The following is a 22,989-nucleotide window of genomic DNA, read 5'->3' as shown; positions in this document are numbered from 1 at the left end:
TCCAGACAGTTCCAAAATGAATGACTTGTCTTGAATTTATTAGCTGATTAAATTAAAACATCAGTGCTTTTTATCTTATCTCCTTTAATGCAGAGAACACTGGACCCTCCATTAAGACAGGAGATGATGTCAGCCCACAGTTGTTTTTGGCAGCAACATTTACTTTGAAACGCCATTGCAATTACACCAGTGACGACGCGTCAATAAAACTGTGATATCCTGTAAAAATCATCTAAACTTTTACATTATTAAAAGAACATATTAGTATTTAATCTTCATGACGAACTATTAGACACACAAAGACTGCACCAATGAGGTAATGCGTTTGCTTTTTTTTTGGCCTCCCTCCATCTTTTGCAGTCACATTGTGTAAACACAACATGTTTGACTTTGCCTAACTCCTTATGAATTCTCCTCCACATCTTTCCAAGACCTTGTGGTGTTTTCAATCAACGTTGAGCAAAAGTTGTTAGAAAAGCAGTTTCATTTGTTTGTTTTTCTTTTTTACCACGACCCTGTTTTTCCTTAGTAGACATAGGAGTAAGACAAATGGGGGGCTGATGTTGATTGTATCGGAATACTTATAAATTGTATCTCAGTTCTTTTAAGTTCAGCTCATGTGGCCTTGAAGAATAAGTCTAACAGATCAGACGCCCTGTTAACAAGTGAGCCAGTTTATAACCTCGGTCTCTTTCTGTGCCACAGAGCTCCATTATTGTGGACATTTTCATTTATGACCCCTGAACACTAAACACTGTGGTTTACAGTTATTTACCAGTTTGCACCATATGTGGATTAACCATCAAAAAGATTCCATTCTGTTTGACGAATGTTAGTAAAAACCAACAGTCCATCTGTTTTCGAGACACTGTTGAGCCTTTTTGAGCCACAATATTGTGTCTTGCGTGTCTCACGCAATGAGGTTGGAGCTGAGACAGACAGAGCAAGGACACATTTAGTGAGGGGTCATTGTTCCTGTTTGTAGTATTTTAGTGTGTAAATGATACACATGTGGTTTCGCAAATGTACCAATAAATATAATACATCTTTAGAAAAGAATCCGTCCACAGTGAGTTTTCTCTGCTGAGTGATAATTGTCATGGAATGTCAATAAAACAAATATAATGCTGAATCACCAGAAAAAAAAGCACCTTTATGATGTAATGTAATGTAATTCCTGGACATTAATTCTTGTACACCAGCGCACACATTAAAAACTGTGTATCGCATAATTAATCAAATTTAAATTGGTGTTTTTAAGAAAGTTTAAGGAAGTTACAAATCTATTTTTAGCTCCAGGCAATAGGTTTAAGTCACAATCCATGTGAAAAACTCTGTACTCACCACCAGAGGGCAAGCTGGTGCAAGTGGCTCCATTGCGACAGGGCTGCTGCAGGCAGGCGTCTGGGTAGAGGATGCAGCCGAGCTTCAGCTCCGTCAGTCCCACCACCTCGGCGTAACGTGAGCGTTTGTTCTGCAGCGGCAGCTCGTTATTGTTGAGCATGACTGAGTCCAGGCAGCCCTGGAACCCTTCCAGCACCCGAGGGTCCTTTTGGGAGTCCATGAGGCTGCGAGAGTTTGGGTGCTGCACCTGCAGTAAGATAGGTAACAAATCCATGGGAGGACTCACAAACATGCCTTCAACGTGGAAAAATGGGAATAGACAACGGCTGTGTTTCCTTAATGCAACACATAATGAATCACAGGAGGTAATCTGCATCTCTGGAAGTCTCTGTTGATATTGTGTGACATGTTTTATTGCATTTATTGTCTGACTCTCTTTAAAACCCCATTCAGACTGAGTATTAACATCCTGACTGATCCTATCACAGCCAAATTGCACTAAGTACAGTACTCACATTCTGTCTTGAATAAGTCATCATCCCAGAAACCTCAATTGGAGGTGGTTTGAGAGCACACGCTGCCATATTCCGACCACCTCAGCTGACACCGTACAATTTGCAGCAGAGTCTATAATAGTTTAAGTTTATTTCATGTTACAGCAGTGTGAATAGCACTTTGATTCACTTTGAATGAGATGCCAGATCTGATCTTTGGTCACAGGAGACACATCCAAGATGGTGTTTTAATGTCAGATGTGGACAGTCGTCTTTAAGGCTGTCTGCATACAATCAGATCACTAACGATAGACGTTAATAGCAGGTCTGAACGAGGCCTTTTACTTGTTTCCCCTAACAAAGAAGCCATTGTCATATCACATGAAGACCATATAATGACTGACCAGAGCTCCAAAGTAGATGGTTCTGTCTGGAGAGAGCGGCTGCATGAATGGTGGCCCACGCCGCTGCTCAACGTAGCTGTCATCCAGAGCCAGGCTGCTGAAGTTGCGGTTGAGCTCCAGCACCACAGTGTGCCAGCTGCCGTCGCTGATGCGTCGGCCCGAGATGCCCAACATGTTGGGATTGTCAGTGCCTCCACCGCCGCCGCCGCCGCCAAGGCCACAGGCCAGCTGGAACCACAGCTTTCCCTCCTCCAGCTGCTCACACACAACACACACACATATCTAATCAATACAAGCATAAATACAATCATTTTGTTTGCCTCACATCTTTTTCCAGACACTTCGACACACTTGTTGGGCCCATTTTCAAGTGTTTTCTTTCCTTTGATGAAAAGCTATGAGCTATGTGCTATACGTTCACACACAGGGATGCTGCTGTTGCTGCTGCAGCTGCTTTGGCCTCAGGTTTTCATTATAACACTGGCTGCAGCCCAGTCCATTTTATACTGCTGCAAACCACAGATATGTGTGAGCTCATATCTAAAATGCTGTTATATATATATAGTGTACATGTCCACAGATGTTCATGTGTATGTAAGCATGATCGTGTTTCAATAGCTTGTGGCACTTTTGGCAGAAATGAGAGTGGTGATAAGTGTTTCCTGATTATCAATGTGGTTATGTTTAGGCTGAAAAAGCACCTGGTTATGGAACATACCATGTTTTTTCCCCCTCATAGCCTTAACATCTATGCAAAATAAAGAATACAAAAACAACAACAACAACAAAAAATATTGTTGCAGCATTAAAACACACTGTGATATTTGGTCTTGAGCTGCTGTCTCACTGTGAGCTGCTGCTTTGCTACACACTACCACTTACTTTAGGACAGACGTCTCAAACTCAGGGTCCCAGTCAACAAAAATACAAATGCAATGTTTTCCTAGAGAGTGCAATAATATCTTTTTTTTTTTTGCAAGCTGAACACGAGCATGTTTGCATGTAACAGAAATATAGCCGCCCAGAAATATATATAAGTTCTACTGAGAATGTGTACATTTTTAATAATTATATCCATGGCTTTGTCAAAACTAACAGATGGAATTAACAAAGACTGTTATAGCACAAGCCAAGTTTCACACTATATGCTGTCACATGATCAGGAGTCTAAGTGAGTGACATACTGCACAGTCTGTAAGCAGGAATAGCATCAACTGATATATCTTTTCATGACAACATGTGAGAAACGAAACGTGGAACTATGGATTAAACCAAGATCAAATAATCTCAATTTCCTGCCCACAGATTAACCACTCTGCTCTCTGCAATGTCTGTTTTGTTTTGTGTTTTCTCTTCCTTCTTGCAGCAATTTAATAATCTTTATGAACCAAGCACTGATTGAGTCTATATCAGCACCTGTGTGTGTGTGTGTGTGTGTGTGTGTGTGTGTGTGTGTGTGTGTGTGTGTGCGTGTGTGTGTGTGTACCTTGAGCACAGTGCAGGGCTCAGTGTGAGTATACATGATGATCCCTCGGTTCTGGAGTGTTCGTATCCTCAGGCTGAGTTTCAGCTCCGTCTGCACTCGATCAGAGAGTCTGTACTTGATGTAGCTGTTACCAGAGAAGCTCAGAGACGAATGGCCTGCACCAACAACAATGCACATGACAGTAAAAATGTTGCTTTGATTTAAAAGTTTCTGCGTGTATTATTGTTTTTATACATAACAGATTCAGACTTTACAGTATTTCTGTTTCTCTCTCTGACACACATGCACACACACACAGATTTGCACAGCTATTCTCCTTAGGACACTGCATTGCAATTTGTAGAGTCTAAATAAAGTGTTATCCCTTACTTTAACCATATCGACTTAATGCCTAACCCTAACCTTACCTTAACCATAATTCAAATCTTAACCCTAAACTTAATCAATTTTCTCTGCAAGGTTTCTGATGAAGTTTTGGTCTCAATGAGGACTACTGGTCCTGACAAGATCAGTGTTTATGACAGAAAATGTACTAAAGAGGTAACAAATTCACACACAAACACACACACACCTGCACACTCTCCCAGTTTGCCTGGTGGACACTGGCATGCGTATCGCCCTCTGGTGGCCTCGACTGAAACACACTGCATGTCTGCTGGACAAGGCTGGTCCTCACACTGTTCAGTCAGGACAGCACAGGTGGCATCTGTTCACACACACACACACACACACACACACACACACACACACACACACACAGACACACAAACACAGGGAGAGAAAGAATACACACTTATGGTAATACCCGGAGTACGTTGACATGGAGAACATGAGGATTATGAGAGAGCAAATGATCTTATTGGGAATAAATCTGCCTCCTGTGAAAAGTCCGTAGCTGACTTTGCTCGATCTATTTATACCACTGTCTTTTAATGTTGGTGATAATTGTGTTATTTTGAGAGATCCATATTTTCTCAGTTGGTACTTGGTATAAAATGTTCCATTCAAGTACTTGAATGGCTTTTTTTTGCAGTAACCAGAAACATGCACGGTCCACAATTTAAGTATTAGTTGTAATTAAAATGAATTACTGTTGTTTTTATTATTATGATTCAAGACAACCTGCCACAAACTGACTTCATATCTGATTCTCTCACAGGTTTTGCTAGATCCATTTCATGGACGTATTCACATTATTTTGAACTCAGCCTGTGAGAGACTCTACATCAAACTTTTTTTTTTCAAACAGTTGGTGGTGATGAGGCCCACAAAGCAGGAGGAGGAGGATGATGTCTGGGACAGTGATGCTAAATAACTTTTAACTTGGCAAAGTTCTGTCATACCAAAGGAGATGAACAAGCCTGTGGCAGGTTATGCACAAGGAATCACAAAGTTTATTTAATTTTTTTTTTTTTGTAAAGCAAAACTAAACTAATGAGTAATTTCTCAAAAGTTAATGCTGTGGTGCAAGCAGTTGCCTTTTAATGACACTAATTTTGTGATCTTTAGCAGTTCAGTGCTTGACTTGAAAAGTTTTGAAGATTCCTTTCATCCAAGAGGCTTCTTCAGTTCTGACAAACTGCTGGGAAAACCCAAATATTTAGCCTGACGTGTGAAAGAGGGTAATTCAGTTTCTTTTACTCCCTTTTAAAAGTTATCTATACCAACACTACATTTGACAGAAATGTCAAAAACCCTCAATCAGCATTGAATCCATCTCCATGACTCTCAGCCAATGTTTCATCTGCAACATACATTTCAGGACATGCCTGCACTAACATAATTTATGCTAATGAAACTTTTGGCACTCATTCAAAAAAAAAAAAAAAAAAGTAAATTGATTCTTGATAAGCAACTTGTACTACGAAAAGTACGGACATTACATATGGGCTACATTTCGTGTTGTGTAATATCTGCCAAGTTTACGTTAACGTACCAATTGCTTGCCAAATGAAATGTAATTGCATTTGATTTTACTGTAATGTAAAGCAATGACATTGTCAACATAATCAAATCTGTCAGAGTCATCATCTGCAGGTACCAAAAGCATTCAGAGTGACGTGCAGCTCATAATTACTTACGACTTATATACTATGCATACCAAAAGGAAAACCTGTGTTATACAAGCAGGGGAAGTGAAACCCTCATATCAGATAAAAGAATTGAGTTTTACTTTTGAGCAAAACTACAAACTCTGACTGAACTGGGCTTTCTGTTGCCTCCATCTCCTCCATAAATCAAATCACTTCCTGTGTGCAGCAGCTATACTGAGAGACAGGGACACAGTAGTGTGGAGGTCAAATACTTAATCAGGATTGTGTGAACTCAAATATGTGTTTATATATATATATATATATATATATATATATACATATACAAGTGTATATATATATATATATTATAATTTAATTTTATCACTACACTTTCAAGGTTTTGACAATGTTGGCTCCTGTATTTGGCTGATCATAGAATTCAAGAATTCACAAACATTTCTGTCAGCTATCATGATCAGCTGTTCTTTCCCCCACAGCTCGAACATCGCCGGCTTTGCGATGCTCTCGTCTGTCCACATGTCGAGGATTCAATCACTCACCATTGCATGTGCAGCGCGATGTCCGCTGGAAGCGTGGCGAGACGAAGCTGACCCGTGGAGTGCTGTATGTAGCCAGGTTGTGTGAGTCCAGGATGATGCTCTGCTCACACTGTGCGCCTCGACACTCCAGCCCGGAGCAGTTCTTGTCCAGGATAGCCGACACTCTGAGGACCTCCTCAAGCTGCCGCCGCGATGCGCTCAGCTTCTGGGTGAGGTAGGCTGCCTTGTAGTAACCGCCCCCCACTGTTTCCATGGCGACCAGCAGGTCCAGTTGTTGTGTCCCTCCAACCGGCTGCAAACTGAGCAGGTGCAGCTTGTCGTGCTGCTGCGAGGCGGCGGCCTGCTGAAGCACCTTCAACACGCTCTTCAGGTGCGACGCCACAAAGTCTTGCGGCGCGACACTTTCAAAGCGCACCGTCACCGCCTCGCGCAGCATCTCTGGTGTGGCCTGCTCCACATGCACGCTCACAGGCACGGGCACAGCGAAGCGGCCATCGCTAACACTGGCGTTCAGGGAGTACCTGCCTGCATCCAAGCCGCCCAAGGCGATGATCTTTCCATCTCGAGGACTGATCTTAAAGAGACTGCGTTGGGCTGGAGGAGCGTGGCCAAAGGTCAGTGCATCGTAAGGGTCAGCATCAGTGGCGTGAAGCTGACCAATCACGCCACCCGGAAACTCATCCTCCATGGTGATGATATGAACCTCCAGAGGTAAGGCCACTGGCCGGTGGAGACTCTCCTCTATCACCCGGACAGTGAGTGTGGAGGAGGACGACAGCTGAGGCTTTCCTGAGTCTTTCACCTTGGAGGAAAACGGAAACAAAAACAGAGAAAAGACCTAAATTAAAAGCAGATTACAGGACTTTGGCTGCCAGAGGACAGGACGCTTAGGCTGAAACTTAAATAGATTTAACTACGACATAATACCAAATAATGAAACCTTATTGCTAAATGTGTTAACCATTAGGAAGTATACATGAAGGTTGCTTACTGGGATAGTTCAGAATGTTTTTTTTTGTAATGTGGTTGTGTGAGGTATACAAATTTAGCACTTTGCGTACAGCTGTGCTTTTGTTTAGCCACTTCACAAAAGTCTCACCTCATAAAATCTACACCATCTCAAGGGGAAGCTATGCTATGTTCATTTTGCCAATTACATAGCCTTTTTGGCAACAGAAGACTGAAATCTGTTCGCTCCCCACAACAAAGTCCATAGAGAAAATCTGCATTTTTAGCTCTCTGGGAAACAGGGGCTCCTTGTCTCTCACTGCTTTGTTTGGAAAGTTTGTGTCGCAGAGTTTCATGTGAACACAGTTTGAACACTAAAATAGTCACAAAATAACACATTACAACTTGGCAAAATGGATGGATGCAGGCAGACAGAGGATCAACAACTCTGTGTGCCATAGTGTGAAATCGCCAATATTCTCTATGGCCTTTGGTTTGGGGAGTGAGCAGTTTAGTGACACAAACTTTGGTTTCTTTTTGGAAAAGGTTGGATGGCACAGAAGACAGAGCAGCTAACTTAATCCTATGATAACTTACACTGGTGGCATGAACCTTTTGTTAAGTGGTTTAACCTTATGCGAACTCAGTAAGGATAGTTTGGGATGTTCTCAGGTTACATGTGAATAAAGTTTCTGAACTCTGCTTTTGAAGTGTCATATACATACATACAGTATATATATGACCTAAAAAGTTTTTACAAAATGTCAAGAATCTCCAGTCCAGTAACTTTCATGCTGAGTTTAGATTTACAGCACATGATGAGGATGAGTGAGAATCTTCACAGCTCCTTTCATCAGCTTGCAACTTCAATCACCGTTTCAGCTTCTTTCATCTCCCGCTCAGCTCATCTTTTAAACGCTTTCAGTGTTTACCGCTTTCCGCCTCCACTCCTACTTCAGCTCGGCTCACACTTGAACTTTGTTCCAACACTAACACTTTACATCTTCTCAGCACAAACACGTCAGCGCCATTCTGACTTCTTTCACGGAATCTATTCCAGCTGTTTTTCCACCGCTTGAACTTCACATGCACCATATTTGACTTGAAGATCAGACCGTGTAACTTAGCCTCAGAAGAAGAGATGCTAAACGTGAAATGGTGGTACCATAAATAGCAATCAAAGGTAAGATTAATAAATCAGGAAGGTATCAACGTCTATAGCTTGAAGGACAATTACAGCTCCAGCAACAAACCCAGTAAAGGTGAACAATGCTGCATTGTTTGTAAAAGGGAGGCTGTTATTTTTTACGATAATTAATTCAAGCTTTATTTAACCAGGAAAGTCTGACTGAGATTAAAGATATTTTATAAGAGGGTCCTGGCTGTGAGAGGCAGTAACACTGGGAACAAAATTGTTTCCACACCTTTTCTGAGTGATGTAAGTCCCTGCAGATGAAGGCAGTAAACCCTTGTGGATATGTAGGTAGATAACAAAAAAGGGCCAACCAACCATAGCATGTAAAAAGCAATGATGATTAAGGGCCTGAAGATTTGTGACAAATCTCACTGTTCCAAAGTAGACTGTGTCTCGTAAAAAGAAATCTGGAGGATGCATGCATGCATTAAACATTGCCATAATATCCGGCACAGACATAAAAGTGGGAGCAACAAGTCTTTTTTGGCAGAAAAGACACGAGTAGATAGTGAAATAAAAACCCAATTTCAGCTTCAGTTTTTTCACCAGTCTCTGAACGTGGTGTTTGAAGGAGAGAGAATCACAACATGTACAGATTCAATCACTACACCATGGAAACACTTTTCTTGCATAAATATAGTTTTTTTTAGTTATGTTTCATTACTGCCACAACAAAGTTATTTTAAAAACCAGTCAACTGAAACAGTTTCATCTCAGTGAGGAAATACTGTGTAAAATGGGGATATTTGTCAACATAATATAATTTTGGTTCAACCGACCTTTAAAATAAATGTTTACATAATTTCCTGAGGGTTTTTCCCCTCATCTTCTTAAGTTACTTTAAGAGGCTCTTATCAAAATCACTTTAAAGCAGTTTTTCCACAGAATCATCAGCAGCAGCGGTCGCCGCAGTGTGGGAGAAACAGTTTCACTCTACCTGTATCTGAAGAACATATTTTGTTGCCAGATCTCTTCTGAACACATGATTGGCCACCAGTGTTCCATCGTTCTCCAGCACAAACTCCCCACCCTCATTTCCCGACAGGATACGGAAGTCAAACGGCGGGCCGTTGTGGGAGGAGTCTTGATCAATGACAGACAGCTGCAGGATGGTGGTGCCGACTGGCTTGTTTTCCTGGGGGAGGAAACACAACCATTATGTAGTAGGTGCTTTAAAATAAGTTTTTTTTATGTAACACACTACAGACATTAAAAAAAAACTTTCTTTGAAACAGAGGCATCAGCTGAAGTAACTAAAAAAAACAGGGTTTCAGAAGAAGATTAATGCTTCATTTCCACAAAGCTCTGTGTTTTTATGTGTGATTTGTCAAAGTACTTTTTGGTCCACATTTGCTTCCATATACAATGCACAAAAACCATTTTCTTTGACTTTGTGTCACAAGGTGTTTGTTTATCTTGGTATATGCATTCATTGAAATGTTTAGTAGTAGTTTCAGTTTCAGCAGCTTAGTAGCCTATTTATAATCCCATGAGCAAAAGTCATAAAACATGATGCCACAGAAATAAATGCAAAAGCAAACAAACAATCCATCTAACTTCCTAACTATAAACTTGGTCTGCCAGTTCACACACATGTATTTTCAAAATATCAAAGTTGAAATAATTCATGATTACATTCGTCGCCTTTATTTGTATTTATCAAGATATATATTGATAATAATGTCGTCCTGTTGATGTGTTTTAACCATCGATCTGATGAAAATATCAAGTGCAAAAAATGTGCTCTCGATGGCAGAAAAACATTTGACTTCTTTTGAAATAATAGGTATATATATACAGTATATTAAAAAAATGCAGCCTGTGGCAGTGAGTCTTAAAACACTGTGGTAGAGGACAAAGGAATCAATGAAAAGAAAACAGAGGAACGTAGTAATATTTTCAGTTTATTATAAACTGCAGCCGCTGGTCGGAGTTCATTAGCGGAGGAGGGGGTTGTTCGCTGTGGTCAGATGTGGTGTGTGAGTGATCAGATCACATTTCAACACTTAGTACATGTGAATGGATGTTTTTGTACATCTTGGTTGTATCTAATGTGTCTAATGGCTGTCTGTATATTAGCACTGTGATAGACTGCTGACATCTCTAATACTCTAAAATACTCTAAACCAACTTCAAATGTACTTTTTCTATTTTCTTTCGGACACTAAGTGAAACTGGCTGGATTATTTAGTCGGTGGTTGGTGGCCTGCTTCTGTTTTGAAACTGGGATGATAAGAATATAAACAGATGCTCAGATAAAGGTCTGCATAATCACTAAATCTGGACAACCCCACAACGAGTGGGCCAACCTCACAAATACTGATTTGAAGCTGGGGTAGGTAGGTAAGATATTTAGGTGTTTCTTAAAAGTAATTCCAAAAAAGCTGCCCAATCCAAGAACAGCTCAGAGAGAGGCTGCTATTGGTTCTTATACTTGCTGATACAAAGCAAACCGAGCAAAAGAAACAGACAGTCACACATTAAGTCACATAGACCTTGAAGCTTAGTTAGACGCATTCAATCTAACTTCTGCCGACGAGTCCCAGAGCTTCACACAGTAATAGCAGTTTATAAATATATCACATTCTGATCTCGTCAGTGATGTACGTGAGCGTCGTGTCAGTCAATCATCAGGTTTACCTGTATGACAGTCGTGAGGTTGGCCGGGGAGAAGGTGGGTGGGTTGTCGTTGATGTCAGATATGTCTATGTTGACCATCGCGGTGGAGGACATGGGCGGTGATCCACTGTCCAGCGCTCTGATAGCCAGTGAGTAGCTGGGAACCTAAGACCACAGACAAAATGGAAACATACATGAAAAACCATGAGAGAAAAATATACACATACAGTATACATTATATAGACACAGTGGTATCATGCATAGATTCTGGGATGGCGCCTTTTTCTGTGTGAACACGGTGTTTGTAAGAGGGATTAGCTGTGACCTGAGGTGCCAGTCAGTGTCTCTTTCTCATCTCTGCTTGATTTGGTTTGGTTAGGTTTCAGTTATTGCACTGTGTGTTTTTTTCCATATTCACACATCCATTTGCAACGCACACCATCACAATAATGGATAAGTTATTTATTTAGATTGGCTTTTAATATCTAGCATGATGACACTTGCCCTCTGTTCTTAGTGATTATTTTCTTGATTCTCCTTATTGATTTTATTGCATCTTCTATTACTTTATGTACATCACTTTGGGTGCCTTGTAGGTGCACATACATAAACAGTACAGTACATCAGTACTGTACTGCTTCAGTATACAAGTATTAATTTGAGATGGTCAGTTTGGCTGTCGTATCCACTTCTCGCCACTTGTTAAACTGCTGCACATCAACAGAGGGATGATTTTATGAGTGTCCAAGCATTTAGTGACATTGTACATTGTTGTCCTGATGGGGGCAGCAGAGAACAGTCAGTGGGGTATTCAAATCTAAAGCAGTTATACCTGAAGGACCATCTCTGTGATTTACTGTTTACACAAACAGGCTGATGGTTTTCTTTGACTATGAATCCTCAACCATTGGCCCTGGAAAGCCAGACATCCAGGCTTTATTACAAGCAACCTGATTTAGTTTGATATCACTCCCTTGTGTATTTTTTGCCTCTGTGTCTTCTTTTCCCTGTAATTTCCTCAAGCTTCAATGCACCTACAGTATACCTGCCTCAAATAACAAGACGGGTTAATGACAAACCACTACTTTGCTACGATTACCTAAACCATTTAGTTAAACAGAGATTTAAGAACAGGTCCCTGGAGGAGAGTAGAACAATGAACCACTTTAGAGGTGGATAAATTCATACAAATATATCATTATTCTGTAATTGAAGGTCAGTGGTTATTGTGCCGGTGTTTTATTTGCGTTTAGCTGGAGACGTCTGAGGACAGAACATCGTGATCCACGTGATGCCAAGAGCTCGGAGAAGGAAAACAGCTGTGACCAAAAAAAAATAGAATCAATTAAATATTTTTGGTCCTGTTTTAGATTGAACTGTTAAACAGAAGACTGTCTTTGTGTGTCGTGTCCACGTCATTCTGTGTCTGCATGCGAGTAAACTGAAGGTGTATTCATTGCTATGGCAACTTCCATGATTTCAAGCGTGCTGTGAAATTCCTCCCCTGTATTGTGGTCCTGAATTTTGCCTCACTGTACGATGAAAAATAAAGTGCAACTGTATAATTAAAGCCCCTTTAATTGTTCAGCCACGTTAATGTCAACTGAATGTGGGACTTTTTGTTTTTTGCATACATAAAGCCAACATTCCAGCCAACATAAAGTCACATTTGCAGGTAGATGATAACATCATCGAATTTAACAATCTGCTTAAATCTGAGCTGAAATCTTGAGGTGTCTCTATCCATCTGTAAAAAGGTGTTTTTTCTGTGCGTTAAACAGCAGGAACAGAATAACAGACATGAAATAAAACTGTGTAAATGAAGCGTTACCGATCGCTCCGTGTTTATCTGTTTATCTGTCTGGACCAAAGCTTTACTGCTCTACTTCTCTCACAGCAACGTGCAGGGGTGGAATTGGAGATGATCTTGTAGCTGGCATAACAGCACACATTAAGTGCATATTGATTTAATCACGCAATAAGCAATAGCAAGTGATGAAAATCAAGTGTGGCTTTTCATTGCCTTTCTAAAGTCACTAAATGTCAGCGCAAAGAGCTGCGAGTATCTAGTAGAAACCACTTGATTGGCTGATTGATTTTGGGTCTTTGATCCTAAACTGTGTCTGAGCTGATACACACTCACTGGACCAGTGCGTTCATATTACGCGTCACAGGCGGGGCTTATTACGTGTGTTTTCTGAAGGACACACACATTCCACTGGCATGCATCCCAAACTTGCTGCAGGATATTTTTCTGTTTTTCCACGTTGCTTTACAATAAAGAGCTAATGAAGCAGACCGAGGAGAGATGTCGCAGCACCAACACAACAATATTCTGCTGCGTGCAATGTATGAAATAATCAGTCGTAAACAACTATGACCTGTTTAACAGAGAGAGAGCGAGAGAGAGAGGTTGTTTAGAAAAGACAGAATAAAGCACACACACACACACAGCGAAGAGAGGAAAGCTGCTGCTCTGTGTGCGCTAACACACTTTCATCAGTGAAAGGCTTTGATCCCCTCACACACCCCTGCACTATTTTTCTGAGCACGCTCAGACGGCTCATCGACCGCACTCATGAATTCTTTATGATAGGAATATGAACATTTCTGTTTTCAAGCAGAAGGAGACGAGGAAGAGTGATGAAGGGCGAAAGAGCGCGTCAGAAGATGGCGATGGGTGTTGGCGTTCATAAGTTCCACTTTCATACTGTTTCCTGCAGCTTCCTGACGAAGTGTGATTAACTGTCACCGGGTCAGGGATCGGTCTCTGTGCAATATTCCCAACAATAAAGCAGCTCCATGTGAGTTCTTCACATCAAAGATGGGGTGACTGTGACTGACTCGCAACGGCTCCGTTCCTTTTGGTCATACTCAAATGTATCATGAGATGAGACACTCATCAAGTGAGTTAAACAAAGTGCGTGACGTTTCAATTGCTTCCTTTAAGGCTAGTGTTTCTCAATCCTGGTCCTGGGGATCCACTGCCCTGCATGTTTCCCTGCTCCAACATACATGATTCAAATGGTCAGCTCAGCAGTAAGCTCTGCAGAAGCCTGATAATGATCCATTTATTTACCTGGACATAAGACGAGAAGACGCTGTCTCTGTAGAGTGACGTAGCATTGGATCTCAAACTGGTGTCCATGAAACATTTACTGATTTAGCATTTGAAATGATCTTATTGTACATACAGTGGGTCTGTATTTCTATTCTTCAGAATATAAGAATTAGTAATTTAATTTACTTTCCAATCAGACAATTTATCCCCATATGTTTCCAGAAGAAATGCACAATATTCTCTGGAATAAGTTTTATATCATGTCCGGAGCTCCATGGCTGAGAAAAATAGATGAGAACCTCTGCTCTATTGGGTTACTGCAAATGCAGTCCATACATTTCTGTTCCTACTGCAGCATCTCCACATTAAACACATCTATCTGCCAAAACACAGCTCGACTTTTATTCTAAAGTAGGTCACAGGAAAGGCAAGTAACTGCTAAAAAGTAACACTGCTTTAGTGAAGCACGTCCTTTTATAAATGCAGCTCTTCCCCCTTTTCTCTGTTTTAAATAGAAGACAGTTAGATAAAAAGCTTCACTCTCATTGTATGAGAACTACAGAGATAATCAGGTGTTACCCTGGTCACGGCATATTAAAAACATGCTATAAAAACATCTTGTAAATAACATTGCCATCTACAACGGTGGTTGAAATTATAATGAGTAATGTATAACAGTAATTGCTATTTTGTGAACATGTTTTCTTTTGTTACAAATGTAGATATGCAAGTTGCATATTGGGACATGTTAAGGTCCAATTAAATATCATAATTAAAATAAAAATCCAGTGGAGATTAAAAATATGATGTGCTGTCATAATTCAATGACACACACACACACACACACACACACACACACACACACACACACACACACACACACACACACACACACACACACACACACACACACACACACACACACACACACACACACACACACACACTCACACACACACACACACACGCACTCACGCACACAAACTGTGTTCCCCATCCCTGTTTGTGTGTGCGCTTCTGTACTTGTAAGTAAATTCAGGATCATTTTGATCTATAAACCACAGGAAATTATGATTTTTTTGGCTGGTCCTCACATTTTGTCCCACCTTAAAATGACTGTTTGTTGGTTAAGACCTTGTTTTAGTGTTTGTGTTGATGTCAGGGTTAGATTAAGGGTCAGAGTCGATTAGTGTCTTGGACTAGGGAATGCCCCGTGTGTGCGTGTGTGTCTGTCCTCACTGTTTCACGGTCCAGGTGTTTGTTGACTTTGATGACCCCACTGAGCGGGTCGATGAAGAACTGGTTGTCTCGGTCCCCGCTGACGATGGAGTAGAGGATGGCTCCGTTCACTTGACTGTCCACATCCTCTGCTACCAGCTGCAGACACACAAGGACACGTAGGGGGAGTGAGTATGCAACAGTCACACATGATGACCCACATATGTAATTAAACATACTGTTCAACGTAAATGGAATGAATATTTCGATGTACATATTTTAATAAACTGCTTTAATGTGACTCGTAAAGAATAATTATTTTCACGAAAACTAAGGTCGCTGTATTTAGAAAAAAGCCAAATCAGAACAAAAACTCAAACAAAAAAACAATCAGGTGGCAAAAACCTACAGGAACAAGTGTCACTTTAACATTGATTTCAATGACTCCAGGGTTGGTGCCTGGCAAATAGCCAGCAGCAACACTGAAAGCCCTGTTGCCAAAGTTTTTTCCTGCAGGTGCGGGGGATGGAGAGGAAACCTAGGTCAGCAGACCGCAGGTTTCCACGAGGGACAGTACACATGGAGGAGGACGGAGAGATAATGTGGAGCGAGTGAATGGAGAGACTTGTAGCAAAGGAGGAGAAGCCTGACGATGATCCAGATCTTAACAGTCAGCGTGGGGGTGATGTGTTGCCATGGTTTGGTCCAAGTGAGAACCCTGGCAGCAGAGTTCTGGACTGGTTGGAGCCTATCATGTTATTTACCAGCACAAACCTCTGAGGAGACAGTTGTCTGTTTTCTCAGTATGTTGTATGCAAGTATGTTGCTAAACTAGACTGATTAGATAAAAACAGTACAATATTCTTGTGTTTACAGGAGTTAAAAGTAATAAAACTCAAGGATCCAAAGACAATTTAACTTATTGAGGGTGTTCTTTTATGTCTAATTTGTTCATTTCCCATTATTTGACCCTTATTTTTCATAAATTCTTTTCGAAGCTGACATTTTGAGTTAAAGCAGGAAAAGCACAGGTATAATTAATAGCATTTGTGGAGGCTGCATTCCATTAAGGTGAGCCAGTTCCATTGGAATCTGGAATCGTGCATTCTGACTCAGCGGGTTCCTTCATTTTGCAAAATTACGCTTTACAAGACATTCAGTCACAAATATGTAATTACACAGCCAGTAGTTGTACAAAAACACTTTGAATTCAAACTCACCTGGACTACAGAGTCTCCAATGGTTGAGTCCTCTGACACCACTGCACTGTAAAGGTCACGGCTGAACATTGGAGCATTGTCGTTGACATCGGTCAGGTTTATGTTCACGGTGGTAATCGCACTCAGCGGTGGCGTGCCGCCATCACGAGCCTCCACTGTTAGGAAATAGTCCCTGCAGGTCTCATAGTCCAAAGGCTGGGCCACCAAAATGGCTCCTGAGGAAGAAAAAGAGAGAATTAGACACATCATTTCAAAGAGGAATGGGTCTGGTGTTTGTCTATACTCTATTAACGTCATCAAAACTCAACAAAGACAGTCAAACCAACAATTTGTGTATGTGTGTGTGTCTCCATGTCTGAAACCAAAGAGCTTCCTTGTTTCTAAAAGCCACATTGTTGCAGCGGGCTTCTTCATCTCCATGCACACAAACTAGTTCAATTTATCTCAGTCCCCCAACACACTATCCTGCTGCTTCACATAGTCATTAGAGCACCAACATGCGGATCAAACTACTGATGAAAAGAGAGCCCAACAAATAGAGCAAATCCTCCAGTTTGAGGAACATGTGATGATAACCCCAAGTGACAATGTCTTTTTTCTTTGAATCTTTATTGAATTTATTTATGAGCCTTTTTTTGTTTTTTTAAAGATTGAAAATAGAAAAATCTCACAAACATCCAGCAAAAACATTAAGAAGGTTGATGGATCAATCAAAATGTAACAGTGAAAAGGACAAAAAGATCCGTACATCTTGGAGCTCTGATTTAAAGGATTTTTACTGCCAGTGACGTTTTCAAGCACACAACGCGCTCTTAAAGTGAGAGGAAGAGGAATGTCACCTGCAGTAAAAAAAACCTTTTGAATGCGAACTCTTCGGTGTTTTCTTGTCATTTCCTTTTCTGTTGATCTTTTCACTATTTTCAAAGCTTTCAAATGGCTCGACTCAAACCATTCACTGGTGATTGTGATTGCAGAGCAGGAAGAAGTTGAGATGGAAAAATAAATGTAAATGAGATGACACTACGACTGGTGTTGGACATTTTGGTTAAAGCGAGAGAAATAAAAGATACACGGGGGGACAAGGGTCTGTACAGTGGTATGGGCGTATTTTAATGGATGCAATCAGGCTGAGGGAAAGACTCATAGTCCAGTCCTATCCTGACTGTGCTCTTTTGTTCGCATCAGCCTCCTAGTGTTGCTGCACTGCTTCACTTTGAAAGGAGCAAGAGTTTACTGCAGCATATCCAGTATGATTGTGCAACTTCAGGCTCAGAGGTGGACAAAGTGCACGGATTAACTTCTGCCCCTGGACACGTCGACCATTGGGTTTATTTCACTGATTTTGACCTGTCTCCTGTTTTACTTTAAGTTACTATCCTTGTGTTTTTGGTTTACCTTTTGATTTGGACTGTGAGTGTTGTACGCTTTTAGTAAAACCAAGACTGATGAGAACCATTTGGGAAGTAACTGCACCATTGTTTTAGGCATGGGGTGGTAAGAGGTTATGACGGTATAATAACCTTAAGTAAAAATAATAATACCATGTTATTACAATTACAGCTCTCCATGTCTTCCCCTATGGTCATCATAACATTGAAAACACAGCTGACTGCACGCACGGACCCACAGGGATCATGTTACTCAAACCCGCACGCAACCTGATTCTTGTTGTTGATGAGTCATTAAAAGCAGCTCATACCTCATGGACGACACAACAGAAAATTGTAATATTGTGGTACACCAAACTAAATACAGAGCCACACTTCTCAGCTTTATGGGGCTATAAAAGCCCATAATGTAGATAGCAAATGTGAACATAGTAGGTGTTTTAAAAGTCAAATACAGTTGTGTGAATGTAGCCTAACACATTCCACATTCCTGAGGTGCACTGCAGAGGTGATTATTATCTGTGGGTTTGTCACTGTGAGAAGGGACCTTTTATATCAACTCATATTACTTCCAGAGTTAGGAGAAAAGGAAACACTGCCAAACACAGAGAAATACATCAGGAAACACAGTATAAGTGACTTAACTTATACTGTTCACTCTTTTTACTGCTGTCAGATACCTCATTAATTATCTGTGTGAATGGTGCAGTGGCGGCCCGTCCATAGAGGGCGCTAGAGCGCCACCCCACCAGACACACATGAAGAAGAAGAAGATAGGAATCATCTAAAATAATTTATAAAAACATGCAAAATTATGTCTTCACAAAAGTTTGTGAAAGTTAAACTGGATTCAAACAACACCATACTGTCAGAGCAAATGTTTTTTTTTTTTTATCACCAGCCACCCCTGTTCAAGTGTAAGGAGTGAATGTATTCCATCAACTCACCAGTCAGTGGGTGGATATGGAACTTCCCATGCTCGTTGCCTGATCGGATACTATATGTGATCTCAGCATTGGTTCCGATGTCCTTGCTCGCAGCGTAAACTCTCAGAACCTCAGTGCCCACTCCCACATCCTCCGGCACAGTCGCCAGCTGGTCGCGGCGCTCGAACACAGGCGGGTTGTCATTGATGTCGAGAACAGTGATGGTCACGTTAACCAGTGAGGAGAGAGGCAGCGGTGGACCCTGGTCCGATGCGCGGACGATTATCTGATAAGCTGGCTGGACCTCGCGGTCAAGAACACGTTCCAGGACCACGATGCCGGAGGATTTATCGATGGAAAAGGTTCCTCCTGCGGAGTCAGCCAGCGAGTAGATCACCATCCTGCCTGGACCTGCTGCACAGACATGATCAGTGTCAGGTGCACATCAGTGTATTGCAAGGGTAATGACTGCTTCTGATGCATTTTTTTCCCTTTAAATCAGACAGCTTAACTGTCAAATCTCTGTTTTTCCTGGTATGATCAAAACAGACATGGTTTGTTCTAAATGTTAAGTTATTTCTTTGATAAATCATCAACTATGCTGATAATCAATTATTTGAATAGTAAGTAACAACACAATAAGTTTCCTAATTTCTTCCAGCTTCAAACACATTCATATGTTCTGGTTTATTTGCTTTTCCATGACAGTAAACTGAATATCTTTGATTTGTGGAAAAAAGAAGACACTGAGGGTTTTTTTCCTTTGAGATTTTGGAAATACTAATCCCCTTTTTTCCTTCTTTCATATTATGAACCAAAGAACTAATCAATTAATGCTGAAGATAATCAACACATCACACAATAGTGAAACTAATTTTCAGTTGCAGCTAAAGCTGGGCAATATTAACAATAAATGTTGCATTATAATTTTCTTCATCAAAGGTTCCATCAATATGATTTTAATACATTGTGCAGACACACTTTGAGATGTTATCTTGGTGTCTTCTTCTATTGTCTTTCACTTTGGTATTCGGAATGATTGCATTCTCTGTCTGAAAGGGTTCTCATAAATAAATCACTAGCATTGTGATGTAGTAGTAGCAGCAGTGGTTGCATCACCTTCATCGGGGTCTATGGCCTGGATCCGGGTGAGCAGGGCTTTGGTGGCTGTGTCTTCGTACACACTGGCAGTGTACTGTGACAGTGTGAAGATGGGTGGGTTGTCATTCACATCAGTCACTACAAGATACACATCAGCACGGCACCACCTCCCACCACCATCAGTTGCCTGTGCAACCAGATGGTAGTTTGGCATCATCTCATGGTCCAGAGTCACAGATGACTTGATTTCACCTGGTCAGGTTAGAAAACGTGTGAGACAAACTGTACGCCTTCAAAGTATTGCGTGCCATAAAATGTACTGTTTCAATGACATTCATACCAATGTCTGGGTCTATGCTGAAGTCCTGTGAACTCGGACCATGTAAGGAGTACTGGATCCAAGCACTGATCCCCATATCTGCATCTGTAGCTCCAACCCTCAGCAGCACACTGTTGACTGGGAGATCCTCTGGAACGGAAGCAGTGTACACAGCCTACACACACACACACACACACACACACACACACACACACACACACACACACACACACACACACACACACACACACACACACACACACACACACACACACACACACACACACACACACACACACACACACACACACACACACCACAAATGCAGTCAATGCAATTCACTGCCATTAAAAACTTGCTTAGGCATCACCAAAAGCTATATTCATACTTAGCTACATTAAATAAATGTGGTGCAGCAGCAACACATCTATGACTAGACTCTACTCCCCAGTAGTGTCAGTGAAATACCCTTGCATAAAGGATGTTGTTCATCTTTGTTTGCAGTAGGCTTTTGCTTCAAAATACAGTACATATAAAATCTTATTCTAAGGATACAAAAAATCTACACTAATACACACTTGATATATATACATATATATATATATATATGTATATATATCCAAACTAATGGGTAATATATTCAATCTCTGCCAGTAAACTCTCTATAAGGTTACACATGGGACATTTGAACATTATCAGCTTTATTCCACACCTGGTTACAGACAGGACTGTTGTCATTGGTGTCTATCACCGTGATTTCCACTGTTGCCTGGGAAACAAAGAGTCCGTCACTGGCAGTGACATTGATGATGTAGAGGTTGCGTTCCTCCCGGTCCAGCAGCCCCTTCACGTACATCTTCCATTCACCCTGAACCAGGCCCAGTGCAAACACACCACGGTAGTTGCCGCCTGAACACAAAGACAAGATGTGCAGGTCAGTAAAGCATTTAGACACGTAGGCCAACATGGAGTTTCTAACTGAAACAGATTGCATGTCACAAAGGTGAAATCACAGCTGTGAGACAGTACATTTCCACTTGGAAGGAATTTAACACAGTAGGGCTGCAGGCAACATACAGTTAATCTATAAAAAAGAAAGCATGACTACTTTACACCATTTTTGTCCACCCTCCACTGGCTTCCTTTCTGGATGAGGATTGATTTTAAGATTTTTGTAACATTTTAAATTTGTGAGATCTGCTAAATTCACACAACCAGTTAATCCTGGATGTTTCTAGAACAAGATGTAAAACCAGAGGTGATTCTCCTTGGCAGTCAATTCAGGATGATCTAGACAGCTTGCCCTTTTATTGCACTGCTTCTTTCTTATTGTATTATATTATATTATATTATATTAAATTAAATTATATATTTGCTTTTTGATTTGTTCTACCTGTCTCTGCTGTGTATTTGTTGTGCCTGTGCAGCACTTTTATCAACTAAGGTTGTTTTAAATGTGCTATAAAGTTGACATTGACATAATATAGTATTAAATGTATTGGTAAAGTTAGCTATGACACACTGAGTCTACTCTGGAGGCTGTTTCCTGTTCCTGGACAACCTCAAATAGAAGGCACAAAGGAAGATGCTCGTCACATATCTGAACCATTACAACGTTTGATTCAAAGCAGTCGTGGTTTTCCTCTGACTCCCCTATGGATGTGAAATATTTTGGAAGATTCACTAAGCAGAGCTCATGAAAACAGGTTAGGGTTAGAACAGAAATTGACTGTGAGCTCAGTGACGTCCCACTTGGAGGTGCATGACCCTCATGGTCACTTCACACTTGGCAGAAAACAGCCCTAGTACGTGCTGAGGGTCATGGTCTGATGATGTCAACAGAACTACTTCATCTTTAAAGAGCAGAGAAGCATTTCTGTGTGTCTTTAAACTCGACACACTCCTCACACCGGAATGTACCTTCACATCCAGTCCATGCCATCCATGTCCATAATGCTGATATGTTATGAAAACAGCAGGCAATATTGTTATAGTTACATTCACAACTGAAACAATGTTTTCGTAACAAGACAGTGGAGTAAGTGCTGTTCTGTTCTAATTTCAGACATTTGTTCATTATCTCTCTCATCTTTATCTTGCTGTCTCTTCCCTCTTGCAGTGTGGCAGCACCTCATTCATCCTTGCCTGCTTTCATTTTTAGCTGTCATGTATGAGGTCACGTCATCAAAATGTCTGTCATTTTCTCATTACAATGCAACTTCTTGTTAGAAATTCCTCATTAGCGCTGCATTGCCTGTTGGGATGGTACTCTTCTGTCTCAGTCTCCTGGGGAATCCTAACTTCATTATTACCATCTGCCGTATCAATCAGCACTCACTTCCTCACTATTATGGAGTCAGTATAAAAATGCAGTATTAGCATTCACCTGGCATTCCACTCAACTTTTTGTTTTTTTGTTGCATATATTATAAAAGTCCAAAAGTTTAACTTCTGCACTTCTATCGAGTACATTCTTTTGACAATAACTTCTCCGACTGGTTTCACTGTAAACTGGTGGCTTTTTACACATATAAAGACTACTTCTAACATTTTCCAACTGTAACTATATTTACTACTTCTTTGGCCTACAGAGAACTGTAGCTGCATAAATGCCATTGGCTAGAATCAGGATACTCCCAATCTGAGTGGGATGGCAGTTGTGTCATGGGTAAA

General features: G+C 40.9%; 1 protein-coding gene across 1 annotated transcript in view; it reads right to left on the bottom strand.

The window, feature by feature from the left end:
* fat3a (FAT atypical cadherin 3a) overlaps positions 1 to 22,989 on the bottom strand; it is a gene marked incomplete at both ends in the record, with an annotated part of 96,727 nt that overhangs the window by 10,464 nt on the left and 63,274 nt on the right. Inside the window, 13 exons of the mRNA XM_083887331.1 lie at positions 1,345 to 1,591; positions 2,243 to 2,497; positions 3,729 to 3,883; positions 4,300 to 4,434; positions 6,322 to 7,123; positions 9,402 to 9,599; positions 11,105 to 11,248; positions 15,384 to 15,521; positions 16,583 to 16,797; positions 18,918 to 19,307; positions 20,016 to 20,249; positions 20,338 to 20,491; positions 21,029 to 21,225. Of these exons, the coding sequence (XP_083743457.1) occupies positions 1,345 to 1,591; positions 2,243 to 2,497; positions 3,729 to 3,883; positions 4,300 to 4,434; positions 6,322 to 7,123; positions 9,402 to 9,599; positions 11,105 to 11,248; positions 15,384 to 15,521; positions 16,583 to 16,797; positions 18,918 to 19,307; positions 20,016 to 20,249; positions 20,338 to 20,491; positions 21,029 to 21,225 (3,264 nt within the window). The remainder of the gene's footprint in view (positions 1 to 1,344; positions 1,592 to 2,242; positions 2,498 to 3,728; positions 3,884 to 4,299; positions 4,435 to 6,321; positions 7,124 to 9,401; positions 9,600 to 11,104; positions 11,249 to 15,383; positions 15,522 to 16,582; positions 16,798 to 18,917; positions 19,308 to 20,015; positions 20,250 to 20,337; positions 20,492 to 21,028; positions 21,226 to 22,989) is intronic.

Source organism: Microchirus variegatus (assembly GCF_963457635.1).
Source record: "Microchirus variegatus genome assembly, chromosome: 3".
NCBI lineage: Eukaryota > Metazoa > Chordata > Actinopteri > Pleuronectiformes > Soleidae > Microchirus > Microchirus variegatus.
The sequence above is the reverse complement of the archived record's forward strand: the minus strand, read 5'-3'. Positions and strand labels throughout refer to the sequence as shown.